Source organism: Leptodactylus fuscus, chromosome 3 (genome assembly GCF_031893055.1).
Source record: "Leptodactylus fuscus isolate aLepFus1 chromosome 3, aLepFus1.hap2, whole genome shotgun sequence".
In the NCBI taxonomy this organism is placed as follows: domain Eukaryota; kingdom Metazoa; phylum Chordata; class Amphibia; order Anura; family Leptodactylidae; genus Leptodactylus; species Leptodactylus fuscus.
In genome coordinates this window covers 189,461,817-189,488,444 of record NC_134267.1, presented here as the reverse complement: position 1 = coordinate 189,488,444, position 26,628 = coordinate 189,461,817, and the positions used below count along the sequence as shown (strand labels likewise).

Genomic DNA, 26,628 nt, shown 5'->3' with positions numbered 1-26,628 from the left:
GGCTGTGCCACTCTTTCTATAATCTGAAGGTTGGCAGATATCTTTATATAACCATTATATTTGTCCACAGAAGAGGTCACTCAGTTACTTTTAACTCCTTCAATATTAATGAAAGGAATACAATTGCTCATAGAAACCACACAGTAATAAGGAACCAAGCACTAGTGCCCAGGTAACCACTATCAGATCGGCAGGAATCAAGTTTATTAACATACATGACCGTATTGCTGGCTTAAATCCGTTTAGCAACCGTACTGATAAAAGGTGAAGTGTGTAAGATCGATAGCAGCGCTTGCAGCTATTAGAAAACCCCGAACCTGGAAGCTTTTCCCTCATCCAAGATGGCCGCTCCGCGCGTCTAACGTCACTGCTTTGCGGCTGCTTCTATGGAGAGGCGTCTGCCGGCTGTCTTTCCTAAACCCGTCGCACAGTTGACGTCACGGGTATCTATGGGAACCAGTGATACAACTAACTAATGCTGCTGAATGGGAAAGTTCTTAGAGGAGATGGTAACCGGCTCATAGAGGTGAGTTATGTGCTGAGCTCTGCCATAGACTCAATGTGATAGTGCATGCTGGAGATTAGGACATATAGATCATCAATAGTCTCCAAGCTGTGGTCCTTCTACTGTCAGGGCATTCTGGGAGTTGTAGTTCTGGAACATCTGTAGACCACTGCTCTCAAGTGACGTCATCCTGTGTACTGTGAGTATATATACCAGTATATAACATTATGTTACACTTTAGATCTTGTTTTATACATAGTTGGATATGTATTATATTATTCTCATCTGCATATTTACATATCAGTAGTCATTTTTACAGATAAATATAATATCTAATTATATTTACTTTAGTTGTGATCATTTGCCCTCTTTGTTATTTTTTTCTTTTATATATTTCTATATATTTTATATTCATATGTATTTTAAAAATATTTTATTATATATATATACACACATATATATATATATATATATATATATATATATATATATATATATATATATATCAGCAATACCTTTTACTTCTACGGTATGAACTCAGGAAAGCTGGGTGGCTCAGTTGTTCACGAACAAACCCTCATGTGTTGTTCATGTCTGTACCCATTATACCTCAGTATAACGGTAATATAGAAGATATATGGCAGTGCTAATGTACAAAGTATCATCTTTATACAATGTATCGCTTACAAGTTCTAAAGTGTCAAGCCAGTCTCCATTCAGCGCTCCTTCCAGATGCATAATTTGAAGCCTCTGGGCCCCAATACTAAATTTATAATGGGACCCCTACCTACCTAGGTGACATTAGAGATAGAGGCATATTTTAGGTGGAAAAAAGGCCCTTAGGCTCCAGGGCCCAATAGCAACTGCTGCCTTTCCACCCCTGCCTCCTTCACACCCTCAGAATTGGACAGGATGGGAAGCTCTTTTAAAATTCTAAAATCTCACACAACCCTTAGATTATATCTGTGTGTCGGGCACATTTCTAAGCTCAAACATATCTTGGCTAAACTGAACTCACAGCATCATAGATCACTAGGTGTTCAATTGCGCCAGTCTGTGGTCAGGCCAGGACGTGCGGCCAATACATAGACTGTTTTATGGTCCATGCTTCACTGTGTGAAATAGTCCTTATTGTGTGGACCACCATGTTTTGACAGGAGCCTGCAAGTCCAGGTGATCAAAAATCTCCACACCATGTAACCTTTGAACCTGATGTCCCCTATTTACATTAGAGGAGTGGAGACATCAAAGCAAACTATTACAATGTTACCAAATTAACATCATGATCCAACAATCTATTGTCGCAAGCAGAGGACCCAAAGAACTATAAAACTTAACTTTTAATATAAGATAATAATAAATATTTAATCACCAATTTAAGTGCACAAAACAAACCGTGCTCTAGATAAAAAGAGGAACGGTCTTACGCTGGGTTCACACCTGCGTCTGGGGTCTCCGTTCTATGGTTTCCGTCTTCTGCATGCCAGAAGACGGAAACCATAGACCGGGTCCGGCCGTGCGCGGCGGTGAGCGTTTTGCGCTCTCCGCCGCGAAACCGGATTTTTTTATCCGGACACAGAGTACTGCATGTCCGACTCTGTGTCCGGATTATAAAACCCGGTTTCGCGGCGGAGAGCGCAAAACGCTCACTGCCGCGCACGGCCGGACATCTCTCTCACCCATTCAAATGAATGGGTGAGAAAGTCTCCTGCAGGTTTCCGTATCCTGCCTGTGTTTTAGGCAGGAAACGGAAACCTAAGTACGGAGACCGGGCCGCAGATGTGAACGAGCCCTAACCCAGACCTGCTGAGAGACACTGGGGATTCAGTAGGACTTGCAGATGAAGGATTGATGTAGTTACACCCTATTGCTCACCTATGTCTCACAATGACTCCTGTCCTAACATGGACAGTCCACAGAGCTGTGGAATATGATGGCACTAGACAAATAAACGAAATAAAATAAAGATGGATCTGTTCTATGACAGATAACACTACATCCAGAAGGACGCCATTGACAACGTGTATCCCATTGATTTCTCTCTGACATCACCCAATGAAAATTTATGCTATGACTTTTTCATCCTCCAATAAAGATGCGCAAAAGCTCTGAACAGAACCTTTAGTGCAGATGTAAATGTAGTCCAACCCCTAGAAAACGCCATCCACACTTTGTGCGGAAAATACCGTATGTGCAGCGGACATGATGTGATTTCCAAAACGGTTTTGGTCTTGGAAATTGCAGCTGTCAATTATACCTATAGGCATAATGAAAGCAGAAAATCCGCAGAGGTCCCTTCTGCGGACTTTCTGTGAAAAGCACTGTAGGAAAAACCGCGATGTGTTGCTGATACGGTTTTACCTATGTGGGGCTTTAGCCTGAAGTAGTTTTATTGAGGAAAAACGGCATTGTTCAGATCTTCTGTCTCTCTCTAAGTTCTGCTTTATTTCCATGCTACACCCTGCCATCTGTATACACCATAACACCTTATCTCTGACCACTTACCAGTAGGTAATAATATGGAGTCCTATTGATGGATGTTCCTGGTTACTTCGCTCTTCTTATAATTAATACCATTTGTCTTCAGAAAAACTTTTACTGCAAATTGATTTTTGCAGATTTTATGAAATCAAAGTTGTTTGTGCAAATGAGTCTTGTACTCGATCTATGAGCGATGTAGTCACTGAAGCTAAACCAGGAGCCTTATGACGTATGCTGTATCATACATTAGGATGGCCTGGGGTTAGTTTTATATAGACTATCATTGTTTACATTAGTTCTAGTCCCCAATATAACTCACAATCTATTCTCCCTGTCTAGGTGTCACCCTAGGGCCAATTAACCTCTTAATGCACCTTGACGTCAACCAAATGCCATCTACTTCAACATGGAAGTTCTGCTCCTTTCTAATGTCGGGGAGCAGGGTCTACCCCCCTTCCCCCAGGTGTCCCTCTTTTGGAGGGACAGTCCTCACTTTTGATCTTGGACTCTATGTCCCACTTTGCCCTATAATCATTGGTATGGAGCATCACACCCCCCATCAGGACAGCGGCAACCTGCATACTTAGTCATGTACATGAGGCCTTACTGTACATCACAGTGATAGTATGGGCTTAGAGGCCCATGGAAGCCTGTTGGTGATTGACAGCCAGGCTACTGCTGTAAGAGCCAGAGATAACACTGGTCTTGACTGTTTAACCCCTTAGATGTTGTAGTCAATCCTAAGCACTGCGGAATATGTTGGCGCTATATAAATAAAATTTATTATTATTATTATTAAGTCATTTGAGGAGAGTTGCATTTCTCTTTTCATTTTCAGTAAACATCTTAGAGAAACCATCTTAGAGAAACAGCACCTCCCCTGACTACAGGTTGTGTATGGTATTACAGCTAAGTTCCATTCACTTCAGTGGATCTGAGCTGCATACCAAACACTACCCACAGACAGGTTTGGCTCTGTTCTTGGGAAAAAAAGTATCCTAGAATCTCCTTTAAGATGATACTAGTTGTAGTGAACATATTCTGAGTCAGCAGCGGTATGGTCTATGGTCTTTATAATATTCCCATGGTCTATCTAATACAGATTCTTGTAGAGAAGAAGATATGTCAGAGACCAATAGTGATACGAAGTCACAGGAAGAAAATGACAGTCCAGAAGTACAATTGGCGAAACTGAATTTGGATAACGTTGAAGAACTTGTAGATGCAAGCAGACAAGATGGAGCAAATCCAGAGGGAAGTAAGGAGGAACCAGATGGTAATAACATGTCTGAAGACCTGAATGGGGATGAAGTCTTGGTGGGATCCAATTGTCACCTAGGCTTAGATGAAGAAGAATTAGAAGAAGAAGATCTGGAAATTCAGCAATGGTCAGATGGCTCCAGCTACAAAGGACATATGGACATGAATCTGAAGGGAGGATGTGGGAAGTTTAAATGGGCCAATGGAGAGGTTGGTATCAGCATACCCCTCCCCCCAGATGTCCCTCTTTTGGAGGGACAGTCCTTACTTTTGATCTTGGACTCTGTGTCCCACTTGGCTCTTTAAAGTGTAACTAAACTTTCATACACATTTTCTGACAGTATTTATATCATCTATACATTTAGTCATATGCTGTGTTAATAAATATTTCTCCTTTCTATGAAATCCTTCATTTCTTAATCTTTCCCTTGGATGTCTATTACAAGCTGTCCTCTTCTTCCCACTGTGTTCGTTGTATGGGTTTGTGTGTAATGAAGAGAAAATGAGGGTGGTAAAGGGTCTCATATCTCAGGGATTATAGAATTTAGAAACTTGCTTCTGGTGTTGTAATATAGCGGAGATTCTAACTACCAGTATATTATTTCCAGATATATCATCAGTTGAACACATAGTCGGGACTGGGATATTGATAAGCAACTGCCCCCAATGCTGACTATATGTACAACTGATGATACCTCTGGAACTAATACAGGTCAAACTTCAACCCTAAAGTCATATGAAAGAGGAAAATCTCCTCTTTCATATGACACCAGAAGCACACGTCTACATTTTATAACTATTTGCAGTGACCCCCCCTCCTAAGTTTATCTTACACACACGTCTGTACACCATACACATTAAGGGTGCGTTCACATCTGCTCCCCGGTCTCTGCTTTTAGGTTTCCGTCTTCTGCTGACAGAAGATGAAACCCGGCAGTCAGTGTCCGCCAGTGAGCGCAGGTGAGCGTTTTGTGGTCTCCGTGGTGAAATCGTTTTTTTTTAACCAGACATAAAGTCATGCATGTCCGATTTTGTGTCCGGATATAAAAAAAAACGGTTTCGCCGGCGAGACTATAAAAGGCTCACAGATGCTCACGAGTGGACACTTTGCAAACCCATTCAAATGAATGGGTTTGAAAAGTGCCTTCCGGTTTCCGTCTCCTGTCCAGTTTCTCGGGCAGAAGACAGAAACCTAAAAACGGAGTCTGGCCACAGTTGTGAACCCGCCCTGAGAAGCACGGGACAGCTCTCAATACAGAAGGGAAAGAGTAAGAAATGCAGGATTGCACAGAAAGGAGACAAAATCTGTTAATAAAGTATATTGCAACATTTACAACATCTATTGAGCCCCTAACTATTTATAATGTGCCATACTTTGGTGTATTTTAGACCTTAAAATATCTATATTCAGATATTGTTTATCCCAATATTTTAATACAAACCTGTTGAGCGTATACCGTCTTAAGTCCTCATCCGACATGACTGCTGAGGCCAGTTAGTGGCCTCCGTGATCACAGGAAAGGAACTGGTGAAGTCACTCACATACATCCCTAGGCCACTGAGGCCAACCACATGCGACTAGGTCTTACACCAGAACAGGCGCTGTGCATGCTGGACTATATAGTGTTGTATTTTTTTCATCTGCCCCAGCCTCCTGCCCAATGTACTGTAATTCCTGGACAACTCCTTTAAATATTATAAGGTAATGCATTAAATTTCCTCTTATTCTAGATTTATGTTGGTGAATTTTACAAGGATCATCACCATGGAAAGGGAATTTACACTTGGCCTGATGGTTCCAAGTTCACTGGCTCTTTTTATCTTAGCCGTAAAGAAGGTTATGGGACCATGACGTTTACTGATGGCAGAAAATACCAGGTACTTACGTAGTAAGAATTCGCTGTATTAATACAAGACATATATTTAATGTTCTACCTGGAATAGTAGATTTATCATTTTAGTACAGTGTTGTTCATTTCACTGCGTCAGCCCTCATTTGAGGTATTCTCTTATTGAGGAGATATTTTGTCCTTTGCTACTCCACTTCTTCATCTTTGTGTTATTCTCTATTAGGGTTGAGCCGATCTTGAGATTTCAAGATCGATTTTAAAATCCGATTTTCGATCATTTTCCAGCCGATCTCGATCCTGATCGCGATCGTGAAATTTGCTCGATCGCCGATCGGAATCCGATCCTTTCCGAACCCGATCCTCAACCCTAGTCAATGCTTCTCTATGGGAAAAGTCACTTTTAGGGTTGAGCCGATCTTGAGATAACCTCCGATCTCGATCCCACTGGAAAAGATCGGATCGGAATTCCGATCTCGATCGTGAAATTTACTCGATTGCCGATCGAAATCCGATCTTTTCCGATCCCGATCGCTCAACCCTATTCTCTATTCATTCACTTAAAATTCCTATCTCTTATAAAAGACGTTCTTGCAGTTTTATAGGAAGATGGTTGTATTACATACCTCAGCTTCTGCAGAACCTCATAGTGTCCTATAAAAGTGTCAAAAATAAAATTGCGGACAGTGTAGGCATACTAGACCCCTGCCAAGATACAATGGTCAACAATTCAGTTTCCCTTGTATGTCCAAGAAAGAGAAGTGCTTTGGCAAATTGGTCCTGTTTTGGCCCCAGAACATAGACACCATGTTTTGATCCACACCAAGACTTCTTTCACACTTATACATGTCCGCCTGGAAACTTGTCTTGTGTGCTCTCCTCCTGACATCCTGTGTGATCCGTCCTTACTAATAACTTGGATACCTTCCTTCTTCTCTATGCTCTAATCTGTGATAACCCCCTGATAGCAGAGAGAAGGGGAGCAGAGAGAACACACAGAGCCAAGAGCAATGGTTTGTTGGACCCATGTCAGATTCTGCTGGACAGCCAGCTAAGATTGACACAGACCATAGCCCCAAAATAATACTGACATAGAGAGATGATTCGGCTCTGTGTAGTCCATGACTTTGAAGTTAGGTGCTCTTACACTGCTGAGGTCAGGTGCTCTAACGCTGCTCATTGGAGTGTATGTTGTAAGCTGGCCTACATCCTTGCAATTCAGCTGCTGGAGAACCTCTTTGAGAAGAAAAAGGACTTCATTTCCCCTTCAATAATAGTTTCTGCAGCAGCCATGTGCCATATACTGCAGTTTGACGCTACAAAAAATATTTGGCACAATCATATTTCCCTAACCATTACCCACATTGCTGACATCACATGTTCTTATCACATACATATACATAATATATATCTAATGATATCTGATGTATTTGTGGACTCTATTCTGCCTGGTGAATAGTCAGGGTTTATGACACCTCTCACTCTCCTTTTAACAGGGCCTTTACAAGGCAGATTCGCGCTTTGGACCAGGTATTGAAACTTACAGTGATGGCTGCCAGGATGTTGGCATCTGGATGGGTCACCATTTGTTCAGACTATGTACTCTGGTACCTGGATCTGTCACTATATCGTCTTTCCCAGAATTTTGTCCTCAGTTTAATGAGGATCTTCGTACTACTAAATATGACTCTTCAGAGCTCCCAGAAAGACAATTGGAGGATCCATTTGAGTTTAGGTACAAGATCCTACTGGAAGAGGACAGCTTCACGCTCCCCGATAAGATCTACTCCTACTCATTAGATACAGACCACCTTCCCATCACTCGCTCTCAGCACACAGAGTTTGACAGCCACTTCTATAGAGATAGTAACATACAAGAGGAGTCTGATAACTGCACATCTGACAGTGTGCACACAGCCGGAAACTTGAGGGACGTATATCTGCATGTTATCAAACACAGGTATGTATAGAAAGTCGAGCCTACCCATAACTGGTCATATATATTAGATATATATATATTAGCTTATTATGACTGATCAGACGGCAAGTTAACCTGTCTTTATCGTCAAGAATTTTTCAGGTTGGACTTTAAGGGTAATTTCTCACAGGGTTTTTTGGTCAGGATTTTGAGTCTGTATTTGCCTCAAAATCCTGACCAAAAAGACGGCTCCCATTTAAATCAATTGTGCCGGCTCCCGGTAAAAGAAGCGAGATGCTCATTCTTCAGGCCGTTTCGCCTCGCAATTCAGCCTGAAGACACTCCCTCCTCCAGACTAGGCCCATTCATTGGGCCTAATCCGGAGCGGAGTGTGCGGCTGGATGCTGGTGCAGTTCATTGGCTTTCAGTCGTGGATACCCGGTTTTTGGATCGGAACCTGGGGCGGCCACGGTACTAGTGGCACAGGATCAGGAGTCCAGTCGTCGGGTAATGCAGAGGGGGCTGGAGACAGCACGTGGGTAGCCCACAGGGGCTGAGGTAATAGTCTAAGAGCAGATGAGCAAATGTCAGGTAAAAGTCTTGCGGTAATTCAGGAGCTGTATTAAAGCTAAGGTGAGCTTGCAGCCAGCAGGTGACGTTCCAAGGAACTAAAGAAGATCTCCAGCAAAGAGGTCTCCTGGGTGTCCAGGCTGTATTCGGAATAAACAGAACACAATACCAACACAACAGGAAGTGTCAGAGCCTCCTATATATATGCAACCCAATCAGGGTAATACAGGGCGGGATCCAATCATTAGAAGCAGCTGATGAGCCTCAGGAGTAGTCTCCACAAAGAAGTCCAACAGGCTGTTATTCAACAAGCCCAATAGCTCAGGAAGCAAGGAGACAGCAGGTCACAGGTTCAAATCCTGACACTGCCTCAGGTTCTGATAAAAAAAAAAACATGTGAACTTACACTAAGGCTGAGTTCACACGGAGTTGTTTTGGTCAGGAATCTGCCTCAAAATCAGCTTCCAGAAAAAGCCTCCCAATACTGGTGCTGTGCTTGGCTGTACCACATGTGCTATAGATATAGTCATGCAGTTGAAAGGAATGGGGGACCAAGTTGCCCTCTTTTGGCAATTGAAGGTGGTCCCACCAATATATTGCTGTGGTTAGGTGATAATTGCTTTTAACCTGATACCCCTTTGTGTATAGTCTGGAAGTCGTGATCGTTCAGTGTAAATGTGAATAGGGTGAATTAACATGCAGCATAAGTAAAATGTAATATATGGTAAGTAAAGCAAAGCATATGCAAAGATATTCAACATGTAGAGTCATAGACATGCCCTCACGGACATAAAAAATAGCTCAAAACTTATCTACACCATTTTACATTCTTATTCCTTTAGAAACACACCAGAACATTTTGAGTGGCAGATGTGCTCAGTTATGAGGAATGAACGGGAAAAATTCGGTCCAAAAGGTCCTCGTGAGTGTTCAGCCGAGCGGCTCATTGAGATGGCGGGGTTGGGAGATTTGGAGACTGTGTCGACAATCCTAAGACATGATCTAGCCCATGTTGATGTGTCTGATAGTAGCGGACTGACTGCTCTACATGCCGCGACTGTGAGTAGCCATCTTGGCTTTTTATGTTTCCTATTTTTGACAATTGTATTCTGAATATGTATTGTAATATATATCTGGTGTTCGTTTTTGAAGATTATGAGATATCAATATGAGCGTTAATGTAAATGATAACTAGAATTAGATAAAATAATCTCTCATTTTAACTGTAAAATGTTCTACTTTTTTTCCGTTTACCGGTATGATATGTTCTCTATGTGTTATGTACAGATATCTGTTGGGGCATTCTTATAGAGAATAGTCTGCTCTCCCGACATGTCCATTTCAGTAAATACTTGTATTCCCAATGAAATTACAGTATCGTAAAAAAAATCCCAGGTAGAGCCATTCCCTAAAATGCCCTAGGAAATGATTAGGTCTGAATTCTGCAAGAAAACTGCAACCTATAATCCTACATTATCTTGGAATGTGGAGTCCAAGGCACCCCTGATGTTTTCACCAGAGCCCTCTGTGAAGCAGGATGGACCTGTCTGATCAGGACCCAAGTCACAAATTCAAGACAAGTATAAGAAAACAGGAGCACTTGCAGATATAAAGCACAAAATCAGTTACCTTAAGGAGAACTGAGTAATGAACACGCTGAGGTCAGTCCAGGAGTGCATGGAGTAGCCAAAACAAGTATCAGAGGAGGGTCAAAGTCCAAGCCAAAATCAAATCCAAGACGTCACAACTATGTCCAGATTAGAAACCAAGGGGTAAACCAGGAGAACAAGCCAGAAATCAGAACCAGAAACCAGAAATAAATAAGTCTTCTGAAGTAGAGCAAGAGCCCAGCTGGACAAGACAATCACAGGCACAAGACCAAGCTTCAGCAAGGTTTAAGAGACAGATCTCTGATTGGGTCTGCATCTTAGGGCTCATTCACACGGCGCAAGAGGGGGCGGATTTTGGTACTGAATCCACGTCATAATCCGCCCCCTCACAGTAGCGGTCTATGTAGACCGCTAGCTTACTTTTTTCCCATGAGAGGAATGTTGGCACTTACGGAAAAAAGAAGCGAGCTGTCCTTTCTTCAGGCGGATTCCGCGGCTGATTCAGCCCCGGTGTCCGTCTCGCGGCAGCACCCTCTCAGCTAGGCCCATTCGTTTGGGCGTACTCCAGAGTGGGAAGCGCATTTTGACACTATTCTGACGTGGCTTATCGCTGCCCATGTGAATTAACCCTTAAAGTACTGACAAGCTTTGCAGTCCCAAGCACAGATTGTTTAGTGGTCATGGAAACATTATGGCGGCAACTGCAAACAGGAGCTAGTGCGCTGGGATTCCTGCCATCTGTGTTGTTCTGTCCCTCTGTTATCTCTCGTAGTAGTGTATGAATAACTGGATGCGACGAGTTGGCGGTGTGTTCTTACATACTCTTACATTGTCCAGTCAAAGCTTGCAGTGTCAGACTTTTTAAGGGCACACTCAGTTGACAATGGTTGACCTGGTTTTCCTTCTATTTATAAATATTCAGGAGTAATAACAGAGGAACAGCCCTACATAGAGTTAGGACAAAAACTCCAGTATTAGGCTGTGCTCACACAGTGGAATTTGCCGCGGATTTGGGGGCGGATTTTCCCCTGGAATCCATAGTGGATTTCTCCCAGAATCCTCCTCCCTTTGTTTTCAACAGGAGGCAAAGATCGCAGCAGGATGCTGAAAAAAGCGTCCGCAGCTCGAGACTCCCTGAAGATTAGGCCCATTCATTTGGGCCTAATCAGTACCAGAATGCCGCAATAGAATACTGATGCACCGCAGCGTAAAAGCCGGCGGCGGAAAATGAAGAGGAATTCCTCTTCGTTTTCCGCTGTGTAAACAAACCCTTGTTATTCCATGAGGACTATATGTATTTACTAAATCTGACATGTCAGACATGTTGCGGCTTAGCCTAGTCTCAGTATATTGTACAGTTTCTTGTCCTTTACTATTATAGTGGAGCAGTGAATACGGTAAACGTGTTCCCAACAGCGAGGCTTGTTTATTGTGTCCACTGTCGCTATAAATAATTTCTGATGTGTGAATTGCGCTATAGTATGCTAACAAGTCGTCTTTCAGGTAAATGGCCATAATAACATCATTAACCTTCTTCTTGACAATGGCGCGGATGTTAACAAGACTAATGATGAAGGACTATCCGCTTTGTCCTTGTGCCTGATGCTTTTCTACAGCACAAAGTCGTTCTGGTCTAATGTAGCTGAGCGCAATTTCTCTGAGAACAAGGTCAGTGTCATTTCCCATACTGATACATAGGAACCAGTGTAATATACCGCTATCAGTACTGTCAGCATGAGCACACAGAAGGAGCGCCACATATCTATCATGTCAGAACTGAAAAAACAGAGTCCTTGCCACCTATGTGGTCGAGGAAATTCTAATGTGTGTATAGTGTGTGAAGAAAGAGGCAATTTTTCCCAATATATGTAAAAGTGATGCCTTTACTACTTGCCATATTGTTGTTATTCTAGCTGGTTGTAGACCTTGTAGTGGGGAATGAAGTCTCGGTCATTATGAAGTGATGGCGGTAACTAGTATTCTGTATAATGTGCATAGAAGATATTTTGTAACCTAAAGTATTATAGTGGTGTCTACAAGAAGTTATATATTATACAATAATATTTGCACAGATAATAGCACACGAAATGCAGATTATTTGTGAATACTGTGCTGAAGACATTGGGCCCCTGGACAGAAATAAGCCGCTTGGGGTATAATACATGCTTTCATTGTGCTTCATCTGCCCAAGCCAAGTGACTGAATACTGCATTGTGAAACCATAGCAATTCACTACAAAACCATGTGCACAAATGGAATATGAATATGATAGAGATAGAAGCACCGGCCATGCCTGGCCTCGCCCTGTTTAAGTCATAAGTGGCAGGGCCAGTGAGGGTTGGACCTCCACGAATCTGAAAAGGGTATTAGTTTATGACTGTATAGATTTTATTTCTGGTGTATGGGACTTCCTATGAATAATCCTGACAAATCTGCCACGGTCGCAGACAATATTGAGATCAGCATACACGACATCCATCTTAATAAATTCTCTTCAGTAACGGCAACCTTTGGAAAGGTCTACATGTAGCAAGTAATTCACAATGTTGGACAAATGTCTACCAATAATGTGTAATATAATGTCCTGTCCCTGATGTCATGTATAATAGTGTTCACCGCATTGTAGTATAGTGTAGTATACATATTACAGTTAATAATGGTTGATGTTCATACTCAGATTATAATGAGTTATCACATCTAGGGCCAACTATTATTATGGCAGTGTCTTTATTATTCTGACGTCTTATTTACAATGCAGGAAGGAAAAGATAACCTTATATTGGACAGCATAGAAAGCGAGAGCTGTGTAGTGAATGAGGACATAGAGAAGACTGGTGAAATGTCTCCGGTATCTGATGAATCCCTCCATTACAAGATCGGTGCAAGTTTAGAAAGTGAGGAAGAGGAGGCCATTGTTGACCATCATAGGTATGACGGGTAGTCTGAAAACTGTACTTGATCATATAGTGCAGTGATGGCGAACCTATGGCACGCGTGCCAGAGAGGGCACGCAGAGCCCTCTGTGCTGGCACGGTTGCGGTCTCCCGGATCGCTCAGTAACGGGGAATCCGGTACAGGATTCCCCGTTAGTGAGCAATCGCTGCTTTCAGCTGGATGTGCAAATGCACATCCAGCTGAAAGCTGTCAGTGTAGGCCGCGCGGTACGCACGGCCTACATTGACTATACAGAGTGTGACCTCTGCACTGGTGCGGACATGATGACGTAAGTCATCAGCGCAAGTAGTGAATAGGTGAGAGAGAGGACGCCTGGCGGCCCTTCAGGTAAGTATATATGTGTATTGTCTGGGGAGGGGGCTGCTCTGGACCATTTTGTGCTGTTGGGTAGAGGGAACTACTGTGGAATATTTCATGCTGTGTGGGGAGGGGGCTACTGTGGAATATTTCATGTTGTGTGGGGAAGGGGCTACTGTGGACCATTTCGTGCTGTTTGGGGAGGGGGAACTACTGTGGACCATTTCATGCTGTGTGGGCAGGGGGCTACTGAGGACTAGCTCATGCTGTGTGGGGAGGGGGCTACTGTGGAATATTTCATGCTGTGTGGGGAGGGGGCTACTGTGGACCACTTCATGCTGTGTGGGAAGGGGGCTACTGTGGAGTATACAGGTATAATCCCTTGGGGGGGGGGGGGGCCACCGCGGGGCAAATTGTACTGTCTGTGGGGGTCACTGCAGGGCAGATTGTAGTGTGTGTGGGGGCCACTGCGGGGCAGATTGTCCTGTGTCTGTGGGGGCCACTGTGGGGGCCACTGATTTTGTTTAGTTTTTTTTATGTAGATTGTAAGACCCACATAGAGCTCACAATGTACATTTTTCCCTATCAGTATGACTTTGGAATATGGGATGGAAATCCATGCAAACACGGGGAGAACATACAAACTCCTTGCAGTTGGTTTTATGCCCTTGGTGGGATTCGAACACCAGGATTCCAGCGCTGCAAAGCTGCAGTGCTAACCACTGAGCCACCGTGTGGCCCCCTGGCAGATTGTACTGTCTGTGGGGGCCACTGCGGGACAGATTGTACTGTGTGTGTGGGGGCCACTGCGAGGCAGATTGTACTGTGTGTGTGTGGGCCACTGCAGGGCAGATTGTACTGTGTGTTGGGGCCACTGCGGGACAGATTGTACTGTGTGTGTGGGGGCCACTGCAGGGCAGATTGTACTGTGTGTGTGGGGGCCACTGCGGGGCAGATTGTACTGTGTACAGACCTTTCAGTACAAGCTCTGTAAAGCCCAATTCACACGACTGTAATTTGTGAGTCCGCAATTGTGGATCCAAATAGTTTTAAGGTTAAATTGCCGTGTTGGCACTCCGTGATAATTTATTGGGTTTTGGGTTACAGTTTGGGCACTCGGTCTCAAAAAGGTTTGCCATCACTGATATAGTGAGATACATATTTAAAGGGGTTGTCTGACTTTTATTTGATTGACTGCCTGTAGTATATATAAAAATAAAAAACTTGAGAGTCTTCAGTAGTTACCTTTTTTAAAGGGGTTGGCCACTTTCAGACCAATATTGACAAACAAATGTACAATAAAAAGATATACAATTTTCCAATATACTTTCTGTATCAATTCCTCACGGTTTTCTAGATCTCTGCTTGCTGTCATTCATTCTGTTACTTCTAGAGCAGGGGTAGGGAACCTTCGGCTCTCCAGCTGCTGTGAAACTACAACTCCCAGCATGCTCCATTCACTTTCATGAGAGTTCCAAGAACAGCAGAGCAAGTATGCATGCTGGGAGTTGTAGTTTTGCAACAGCTGGAGAGCCGTACGTTCCCTACCCCTGTTCTAGAGGATAAAACTCTGACCATGGTCATGTGATTTACGGCCCATGGTCATGTGATGTACGGTCCATGGTCATGTGATGAGCACACAGGTGCCGCTCGTTATAGTCACAGCACAATAATCAGACATCTGCCTGGTAATCAGCTGTGCACCTGTGTGCTCATCACATGACCATGGACCGTAAATCACATGACCATGGACCGTAAATCACATGACCATGGTCAGAGTTTTATCCACTAGAAGTAACAGAATGAATGACAGCAAGCCGAAATCTAGAAAACTGTGAGGAATTGATACAGAAAGTATATTGGAAAATTGTATATCTTTTTATTGTACATTTGTTTGTCAATATTGGTCTGAAAGTGGCCAACCCCTTTAATGGCTAACTCATAATGATGACAGATTACAATGTTTCGAAGCTCTCGGCTTCTTCTTCAGATATATCTAAAAACAATTTCTGAAGGCTGCATCAACTACTGAAGACTCAAGTATTTTATGTTTATTTTTAAATTTCCTACCCACTGGCTAACACGGTACAAAAACAAACATTTTCCTTGCCTGTAGTATAGGCCAGCATCAATATTGTATGACTTGTGGGGGTCTGACACTACAGTCCAGAATGAAGGGTCTGCAGCTGGATGGCTGCACCCCTGCATTGTACATACACATACACATGTACTCAGTAGTGCAGCTCTGTCCATTCGGATGAATGAGGCTAAGTCAGGCTGAGCTGCAGTACCAGGCACAGCCATATTCATCTGTACAGTGTGGTGTTGGGATGTTTTAATGGGGTTCCCAGGGATCAGACCCCCCAATCATACATATAGCCTATGCCATGGATAAGCTATTACTTAAAGTGCCAAATAACCCTAATGTGTTCTGTATCACTGATTGAGGAGACATATTCTCTATCTAGATTGGGTAAAGATGGGTAATTAATACTAGAGGTGGCTCGAGGAGTAAATGGCATTGGCTGCTGCCAAACCACTTACCCCTACTAAAACGTAAGTATAGTGTCAATCCAGCATATGAGATATACATGGTAAACACTCTACATCATTTAATACCAACTGGAGGTTGTTATGTAACATCTGCATAGCAACAAGTTGGACCCAGATATTTTAAAAGTGTGCCAGAAATTGGTCTCAATCGGAGCTTGTATTATTGGACAACATCTGTCAAAAAAGAACTGGTTATTGCTTCTATATCATAATTCTTATCTATTGTAAATCATGTGCATGGCATAGAAAGTCACTTTATTTTATGGGGGCTATAATATGTGACCTCTCCATATACACCATGAGGGCATATGGATGTGACGCCTCGCCAGTATACAAGGCCAGAGGGGCGCTAACTAAAGAAAGCTCTCAGACTGACTTTTCAATCTGTTATTCCTCCCATTTATATTTCCTCACCCAGACAATAATACTAGGAATTTGTCACCAACTTTCTTTTGTGACGACTTACAAGAGTTTTTAGTAATATTAGTATTCATTGATCTAGGAATAAAAACCTAAGACCGACCATGAACCTGCTTCTGTTGCGAGGTGCTGACCCTAATCTCTCCACGATTCCTATGAATGCGCTTTTCTTTGCCGTTAAAGCCGCCGATGTCAGCAGTGTTCAGCTCCTGCTGGAGTGTGGAGCCAGGACTGATGTTCGACTGAAGACACAGGTAATATATATATAATATAGAGCCTCAGCAAGTTACCCCATTACAAGGTTACAGATGGTATAGCGTGAAGCTCCCAGGTCTGTATCAGGGCTGTCACATACCATTAATAGTATGGATGCCCTCATATGTGGCAGAGATTACATATGATGTGGATAGGTTTGATGTGGTCTTTATACACCTTTTGTATTACCGATACTCTGTAACCTCTGTAAACCTGATGCCCTCACCTCCCAGCCTGTGGTTCCCTTTTGTTCCTGTCTTTGTCTTTTTTGTTGTCATCTTGTATTGAGTTTGTATTTTTGTTCTTATATTTCTTTTTTCCTATTTGCTTGCTCACATTTTACTATAATACGCTGTTCATATTTCCAATTCTTAATGTTGACTATGTGTTTTGGATCTTTTTTCTGATAAAACAGTAATGTTCCTATTGTTGCTTTGTTATAACTAACGTATTGTTAGAGGACACCGTCACATTGTGCGGATGAAGTCCTGCACGCACCATTTTTTTCGTCAGTTGCTTTCAGTATAAAAACAATGGACACATGGTGGGGCGGACCCCATTATAGGCAATGGGTTCCATCCGGCACCTTATGTGTCTACTATTTTAGCAGTCCGCCTGTCCGAGCCAGAACAGCAGGGAGCCTGGCACTAGTGTGAAACAATTACTAGAGGACATTTGGTATGACATTGATTCCTACAATGACCCCTTTAATAAACCCCCATCATTTCTTTTTTCCTTCTCTATCTACTCTTCTGTTCCGAGGCGTTTCTATCTTCTGCATTCTATAATACAATTCAGTCTAGGTTATTGACCTATATAAAATTGCTTTGTCAAAAGACACACCATGGTCATTAGTTATTAACATGTAATATCTGAATGGCTGACGCTGATGTGGTTGGCCGCTGAATCCCATCATTAGAAAATATTAAGTGCTGTGATGGGAATTATTGGACTGTTCAGCATAATTACCTGTAAGGACAGATTGCCATCTCCTCTTCCCATTACACTCTATAGACTTTGCTGCCAGCTCAACATATTTTTGATCAATGACTTGTTCTGTTCATTAGTCGTCGGCAAAACTTGTCCCATATAGATAATTCTGACGGTGATGAATACGTTTATTAAATCACATGCTTTTCTTCTCCTGTCCCAGTTCTCAATCAATAATCGTCTCATCATGGTGCGGATCATCATTGCCTGCTGAGTATTACTGCAGATGTAATTTAGCCGAGGAGATGACAGAGTGATGTCTTGGGTTTGTTATGCTCAGTTAGGGAGAATGTGACAATATACTTTATTCCACAGCATGGCTCCCTTACCCCTCTGCACATAGCAGCAGCCCTGCCAGTGGCTGAAGGCATCCGGATCACAGAGATTTTGCTGCATGTTGCCTCAGATCCGAATGCCAGCGCTGAGGATGAGGACGACGTGTATGATCATGACAGGGTATGGGATATCAGCTCTGTTTATCCTCACGGGGACGTCTCATTAGTGTACAGCAGATAAATATAGCATACAGCATAAAGACACGTCTGTCACGTAAAGATGGAGCACACAGCTCAGATGTTCCTTGGAGATTTTCTTGTGTTCATTCTTAGAAGATCTGTGGTGGCCACGGTTGGTCTCCATCAATGAACACAGATTAGTGTCAAATAAACCTAGTGTTTGTCAGCAGATAAAGCTCCCAGAGAACAGGGTTGTGCGCACTTTGAGTATTTGATTCTTCTTTTTGGTGTTGTGTCTACTCAATACTAATCTCTATAGATTAACCCAGTTGGAAGACCTGTCAGGCTGTCAACTGTGTCGCCATCCTCTTGATATATGGCACACTATTTTATTACAATACTGGAGATATTTGCTATTTTTTTTTACATTGGTTTTAATGTCTACATTTGCTCCAATATTCAAGCAGATAAAGTTTTTGCTGGAATATATATCAATTTTTTATCTAATTTTTATGGATTATGAGTGAAAAATAGTGAAGTTGTCAGGTGGTAACAATGACAGTTACCTATGTATATGAAATGCCTTAACGAGAACCGGAGAGGTGATTTCTGCTGCCTTATCTGACAGCAAAATATGATGTAGGGAGAGAAGCTGAGCTCTGTGATATATAGGTTTATATGATAGAGGGAGAGAAGCTGAGCTCTGTGATATATAGGGTTATATGTTAGAGAGAGAGAAGCTGAGCTCTGTGATATAGGGTTATATGATAGATGGAGAGAAGCTGAGCTCTGTGTGTGATATATAGGTTTATATAGTTTGGAACAGGATTTCTGAATAAAAAGAGGAATAAATCCTGCAGAGACTCCATGTATAGACAGTGAAAGCCTTCTGTGTACACTGATACAGGGAGAGCTGTCAATCACTGTGTGTGGGCGGAGTAATCAGGACTCTCACTGTCTCATTGGAGTCCTGGCAGGATTTACTCTGCTCCAAATCATATAACCCTATATATCACAGAGATCAGCTTCTCTCCCTCTGTCATATAAGCCTATATATCATAGAGCTCAGCTTCTCTCCCTCTGTCATATAAGCCTATATATCACAGAGCTCAGCTTCTCTCCTCTATCATATAAATCTATATATCACAGAGCTCAGCTTCTCTCCCTCTATCCTATAAACCTATATATCACAGAGCTCAGCTTATCTCCTCTATCATATCATATAACCCTATATATCACATAGCTCAGCTTCTCTCCTCTATCATATCATATAAACCTATATATCACAGAGCTCTGCTTCTCTCCTCTATCATATAAACCTATATATCACAGAGCTCAGCTTCTCCCTTCTATCATATCATATAACCCTATATATCACAGAGCTCAGTTTCTCTCGTCTATCATATAATCCTATATATCACAGAGCTCAGCTTCTCTCCTCTATCATATAACCCTATATATCACAGAGCTCAGCTTCTCTCCTCTATCATATAAACCTATATACCACAGAACTCAGCTTCTCTCCCTCTGTCATATAACCCTATATATCACAGAGCTCAGCTTCTCTCCCTCTGTCATATAACCCTATATATCACAGAGCTCAGCTTCTCTCCTCTATCATATAATCCTATATATCACAGAGCTCAGCTTCTCTCCTCTATCATATAAACCTATATACCACAGAACTCAGCTTCTCTCCCTCTGTCATATAACCCTATATATCACAGAGCTCAGCTTCTCTCCCTCTGTCATATAACCCTATATATCACAGAGCTCAGCTTCTCTCCTCTATCATATAATCCTATATATCACAGAGCTCAGCTTCTCTCCTCTATCATATAAACCTATATACCACAGAACTCAGCTTCTCTCCCTCTGTCATATAACCCTATATATCACAGAGCTCAGCTTCTCTCCCTCTGTCATATAACCCTATATATCACAGAGCTCAGCTTCTCTCCTCTATCATATAATCCTATATATCACAGAGCTCAGCTTCTCTCCTCTATCATATAAACCTATATACCACAGAATTCAGCTTCTCTCCCTCTGTCATATAACCCTATATATCACAGAGCTCAGCTTCTCTCCCTCTGTCATATAACCCTATATATCACAGAGCTCAGCTTCTCTCCTCTATCATATAATCCTATATATCACAGAGCTCAGCTTCTCTCCTCTATCATATAAACCTATATACCACAGAACTCAGCTTCTCTCCCTCTGTCATATAACCCTATATATCACAGAGCTTAGTTTCTCTCGTTAATCATATAATCCTATATATCACAGAGCTCAGATTCTCTCCTCTATCATATAAACCTATATACCACAGAACTCAGCTTCTCTCCCTCTGTCATATAACCCTATATATCACAGAGCTCAGCTTCTCTCCCTCTGTCATATAACCCTATATATCACAGAGCTCAGCTTCTCTCCTCTATCATATAATCCTATATATCACAGAACTCAGCTTCTCTCCTCTATCATATCATATAAACTGTGCTGCTTCTCCCCCTCCCCTCTCCATAGACTTCTATGTAACCTGATCTGACTGTGAGCTGTAACCATTTTCACAATGAAGACAGATCTCTCAGTGAACTGAGTAGTTTAGCAGACAGGAGAGGAGCTGATAGCACAGGTCAACAGCATTTTTTGGGGCCAAAGATATTTCAACGAATTTAGGGTAACTTTGGGGTGCTGATTCTGAATATGTCATCAGTTTTGCCAGATTGGCTCAAGTTTTTGAGATTTGAGATTCCATGTTAGGATACTCCCATTTTCGTTTCTTATGCTTATTGAATCCTTGCACTTGCACTGCACAGAAATAACAGTCATCATGATGATTTTTTTGCTCTCTCCACACCATTGGAACACCAAATTTGAAGCTTTTTCTTTGTCCTTTGCTCCATTTTCGTAATAATTCGATACATGCTTTGCACACTATGTGTGGTGCCCAAGACTTGTCTTGGTCCCCAAGCATAACCTCAAAATAGGCCAAATACACTTTTTTTATGAAGTCTGTTATGTTTCTTCTATGTTTTTGCAGTGTATATTCACCACAAATGTAACAGAATGAGTCTGGATCGTTAAGACAACTTCTTGATGAGTTCATGCTTTTCATTGGAAAACAGACAACAACATAAAGTTAGTGCAAAAATCAAGCTATGAACAAACTTTTAGAACACTAATTAACAAAAAACTATATTTAGAACTGCTCAGTTCAAGTACTAATCCAAAGAAATTAATGAGATGATGCGTCGCATTTACCAACAAGTGCTATAAATAAGATACCAAAAATCTCAAAAACTTGAGCCAATCTGGCAAAACTGATAGCATATTCAGAATCAGCACCCCAAAAATACCCCAAATTCATTAAAATATTTTGGACACCAGTACATTTTTTTTTTTTGTTGACCTGTGTAGTAGATAGAAATGTTTCCCTGATAAGAATACTACAAAGTTTTTCATATTCATTTACAAAAAAAATTGAAAGTCCTATTACACTCATACATATATCATATATAAAGACATACTGATAGGGAAATGTGAGCCCTATTTTGGACACTGTTGACAATATGTGTAAAGTGCTGCAGATTATTTTGGAGCTGTACAAGTAAGTAAATAATTTTATATCAATGTTTTATCCGGATCCTGGAAAGCCCTTTTTTTTGTTCCCTAAAGGCAGGTTCTGTGGTTGGCAGCTATTCATACAGAGCTGTTTGATCCCACACATTGATAAAGGAGATATGCATACATTATGTTCTGACTGAAAACAAATATAGTTGCATAAATACATCTCCTGTATGTACAATAGTCCTCAAAGCATAATTACAAAGAAATACATGTTATTAAGTGCTGTGCGTGTTGTAGTCGCTGCATCTGTCAGGCTTTGTTATTTATTTCAGGGCCTTTTCTCCCTACTGGTGTTCCTAAAGGGATATTTCCATTTCATTAACTCTTAGTATACTGCTAGGGCAGTGGTGTAACTAGGAATGGCGAGGCCCCATGGCGAACTTTTGACATGCCCCCCCCCCCCCCGACCGACACCGAAGACCTCGACCGATCCCCTCCTCCGCATTCCTGCGCGCTCTATTATGTCCCTTAGTGGCCCCTGCACACAGTATTATGTCCCTTAGTGGCCCCTGCACACAGTATTATGTCCCTCAGTGGCTTCTGCACACAGTATTATGTCCCTCAGTGGCCCAAGCACACAGTATTATGTCCCTTAGTGGCCCCTGCACACAGTATTATGTCCCTTAGTGGCCTCAGCACACAGTATTATGTCCCTTAGTGGCCTCTGAACACAGTATTATGTCCCTTAGTGGCCCCTGCACACAGTATTATGTCCCTTAGTGGCCTCTGCACAGTATTATGTCCCTTAGTGGCCCCTGCACACAGTATTATGTCCTTTAGTTGCCCCTGCACACAATATTATGTCCCTTAGTGGCCCCTGCACACAGTATTATGTCCCTTAGTGGCCTCTGCACACAGTATTATGTCCCTTAGTGGCCCCTGCACACAGTATTATGTCCTTTAGTGGCCCCGGCACACAGTATTATGTCCCTTAGTGGCCCCTGCACACAGTATTATGTCCCTTAGTGGCCCCTGCACACAGTATTATGTCCCTCAGTGGCTTCTGCACACAGTATTATGTCCCTTAGTGGCCCCTGCACACAGTATTATGTCCCACTGTGGACACCCATAAACAATTATTATACTCTGGGGTCTTTTCAGACCCCAGAGTTAATAATCGGAGACCCAGGGGAATAAAAACATAAAAAAACACTTTTAGCTATCCCCGACTCCGCTATAGTCTTCCACTGTTGGCCTTCTTCAATGACATCGGACATCACATGACCCGGGACGCAAGCCGGGGTCATGAGACGTCAGAGATGTTAGACAACTAGGCCGAAGCCTGTCCGGAGCCTGGAGAGGTAAATAACACAGTTTTTTATGTTTCTTACATCTCCCAGGCCTCCGATCATTATACTGGGGGGTCTGCAAAGACCCCCGAGTATAATAATAGTCTTTGTAGGGCCCGCGGTATCACTTACCGATCCTGGCCCAGCCAGGAATAACTCCAGCCGGTAACGGCCTATTAAGAAAAAAAGTGGCGGTAGCGGCTGTCACCAGGCCCCTAATGCCCCGGGCCCTGTGGCAGCTGCCTCCGCTGCTTCCGCAGTAGTTACGCCACTGTGCTAGGGTATGCCATCACTTTATAAATGTTGGTGTGTACAGCCACCTGGCTGGGTGGAGAACTGTGCCGAAAAAGATAGAGCCACAGCCCTTCATCCTCAGGATCTGTTTGACCCCACAGATCAAAAAAATAATGGCATATACTATGCTAGACTATAGTATGCTATCAGTTTAGCAGATGGAAATGCCCCTTTTATCTTAAATGCCCCCTTGAAAAACCCACTCGGTGGAAACCTTAGACACACTCTGTGTGAAAGAAGCCTAAGGCCTGGGTCACATCTGCGTTTGGGTTGCTGTTTGGGGAGTCTGCTTGGGGACCCCCGAATGGAAACCTATAAACACAAAAAATCGGTTATGTAAGGAAACCAGCGGACCCATAGACTGTAATGGGGTCAATGTGGTTTCTGCACGAAACATGCAGAGAGAAAAGTGCTGATTGTAGGACTTTTCTTTCCACATGTTTCATGTGGAAACCAAGCGGAAACCACACGAACCCCATTATAGTCTATGGCGTCCGCAGGTTTTTATGCATATATGTTTCCGTTCAGGGGTCCCACAAATGGAAACCTGAATGCAGAAGTGGACCGGACCTAAGTGACTGCTCAGATTTCAGCAGTATTATTAATGTTTTATAACTGCATTATAGGGGCATTCACACCTCGGCTAAACACGGCCGAGACGGACACACGTGGCTCCTTCCTTGTAGTCAGGAGTTATAGAAACAGCATAGCTCGCTGTACTACAATGTTTCTGTAATTCCTGATTATCTGAATAGGAGGTGTAAACAGTGTATAGAACAGGTGTGTAAGCCATCTCTGTAACCCTCCGCAATTCCTCGGGGAGGCAGAGACAGCGCTATTCCCATCTTATCTATGAAGTGCTGAGATGGGGATAACCCTGCCCTGCAGATATGGTTACATGTAGTCTAATGGTGGTCAATAAAATATACAGAGCACATAGATAAACTGGGGGGCAGCAGAACATATAACAGACATACTGCCATCAACCATAACTCTATGTAAAATGTTCCTCCAGGGGGAGACAAATAGTGTGATCCTTGGGTTTTCTATGAAAGGTGGCCTTGAATCAGGTCTTCCTCTGTATAACTACTTTGACAAGACCCCCTGTGTTCCGGAAGAGGGAGGCCGTACACCCCTGCATGTGGCCTGTGAACGTGAGGACAACTACAAGGTAAGTTTACAGCAAACCTCTTACCCTATAAGGTGAGGTCTAGATTGGGGTTGCCAGACAATACCAGTCCCCATTATATGTTAATGTGTCTTTTTTGTGTTACAGTTTGCCAGGGATATAGTTTCGTTACTCCTTGCCCACAATGCCAAGCACAACACCCTATGGAGTGGTCACTCTCCGCTCTCTCTAGCTATTGCCAGTGGAAATGACTTGGTGAGATTTCCTTATATCAATAGACAATGATGGTTTATTCTATTGTGATCTGCCTGTGCTGTTTATAAGTAAATCTTTATCATTTTTTATTGCTGTGTTGGATTTCTTATTTTGTTCATTTTTTTTAAACAGTCTTTGATGTGTAATGTATTTGCTATTTTCCAGGCTGTGAAGGAACTGTTAGCTAATGGAGCAGACCCTAACCTGGCGCTCAGCAGAGGAGTGGGCAGCGCTTTATGTGCAGCTGTGAATATTGCTTATGAGAAGAAAAGAACTTTAGCTGCAAGAATAGCTTTGGTAATACTAAGTTCTTAAAGGGAACATGTCAGATGATCTGTGTTGGTCCAAATTTGCGACATCTAAGATCAAGATATGATAGATGGAGAGAAGTTTAGGGGCCCCTTCACATGGCGTAAGCGCTCGGCTCATTCCCAGCCGGCTTTACAAGCGCTCCCATTGAAGTGAATGGGAAGTGTTTAGAAGCGCTCACGTGTATGGCTCGGAATGAGCCGAGCGCTTAAGCCGTGTGAAGGGGCCCTAGCTCTGTAATACAGTATATAGCTTGATCTGAAGTAGTATTTCTCTTTAAAAAGAAGAATACATTTTGTCAGGACTCCTAGGAGAGACAATAAGAGTCCTGATTGTTCCGCCCACACACAGTGATTGACAGGATTATACAGGACTTTCACTGTCTAACCCAGGGGTCCTCAAACTGCGGCCCGCAGGCCACATGCGGCCCGCCAAGCACTTCTGTCTGGCCCCGCCGACAACGCCGGCAGGCGTGCATTTATAATGAAGCTCCTGGGGAGCTCGGGCCAGGCCATGGAGCGCACTTCACTTTACCTATTGGAGGGCACCGCTCCCGATGTCTGTGCAACCTGCTCTGCCTCCGGCCCACTGTTTAAAAAGTTTGAGGAACCCTGGTCTAACCTGTCGCTCTGCTTCTTGATTTGAAATCATTTTACGGGCGAGGTCGACTAGGGTTGAGATATATTCACACATGAATTCACTACATGAATAATGGCCTTTTTTTTAACGGACTTCACATGAAAGCATGGACCATCAAGATATAGGTCGTGTGCTATTTTTGTATGCTTTTATGGACCCCCCATACACTGTAATTTATGGGGGATCAATGAAAATGCTTGCCCCTGGGGTGCAAGATGGCCGTTCTCTTCTGGCTAATATAATGGGGAGGGTGGGTCTCAATATTATGTCCATATGATCTAACAGGTCACATGTTCATACGCTCAAACTAAAACCTGTTCAGAGAAGCTGCCACATGGTGTAGCACTGGTTTTGCCTCATGTTTGATTTGTTGTGTAGCCTGCATTTGTTCCTAGGGGAACCACAACCTTGGTATTTTGAACTCTATGGGTTGTCTGTTCTGGAGAGGCTTTAGGCCGCCTTCCATTAGAGAGTCTTAACCTACAGACTTGTCCTAGGTTTTTAATGGCCACAACCATTTTGCCCAAAAATCTACAGAAATGTATGAGCTTTGCTAACAATACGGTTCATGAATTTATAGTTGACCTTATTAACTATCTTGGTGTTAACCCCTGAAGCCATCTTCTATGACTGTGAAAACTCCTTAAAATATGCTTCACTTCAGCCGAAGTCTTGATGTGTTTTTGTATTGAGGTCAGTCCTTTTTTCGGTGGGGAGGGGCTCTGCTTTCCTTGTTGTTGGACAAGACCAATCTGCATCTGTGATGTTTGACATCCAAGAAGTTCCTCCTCCAAGAAGAATTACTTTATTGCTGACCTTGAACTTCTGGCTGTCAGGCCTGGTCTGGTGAAATTGCATCATTTGGCTGCGGGTGCAAAGTCTGATATCCAATATTCACAGCTCAGGAAACTCTGGAGTATCTTCGTAAGTTCAGCTTCACACTGACCTGCAGAGAAGAGTC

The 26,628-nt window shown here is 42.8% G+C and overlaps 1 protein-coding gene across 1 annotated transcript in view; it reads left to right on the top strand.

Annotated features, from left to right (window-relative positions):
• The first annotated feature begins 428 nt into the window (after positions 1–428).
• The window catches only part of ANKMY1 (ankyrin repeat and MYND domain containing 1), a 32,822-nt gene continuing 6,622 nt past the window's right edge, over positions 429–26,628 (top strand). The window contains exons 1-11 of the mRNA XM_075268897.1: positions 429–526; positions 4,089–4,456; positions 5,978–6,124; positions 7,590–8,053; positions 9,424–9,640; positions 11,695–11,859; positions 12,950–13,119; positions 16,499–16,670; positions 24,351–24,506; positions 24,612–24,719; positions 24,885–25,016. Coding sequence (XP_075124998.1) covers positions 4,109–4,456; positions 5,978–6,124; positions 7,590–8,053; positions 9,424–9,640; positions 11,695–11,859; positions 12,950–13,119; positions 16,499–16,670; positions 24,351–24,506; positions 24,612–24,719; positions 24,885–25,016 — 2,079 coding nt within the window. The 5' untranslated portion in view covers positions 429–526; positions 4,089–4,108. The remainder of the gene's footprint in view (positions 527–4,088; positions 4,457–5,977; positions 6,125–7,589; positions 8,054–9,423; positions 9,641–11,694; positions 11,860–12,949; positions 13,120–16,498; positions 16,671–24,350; positions 24,507–24,611; positions 24,720–24,884; positions 25,017–26,628) is intronic.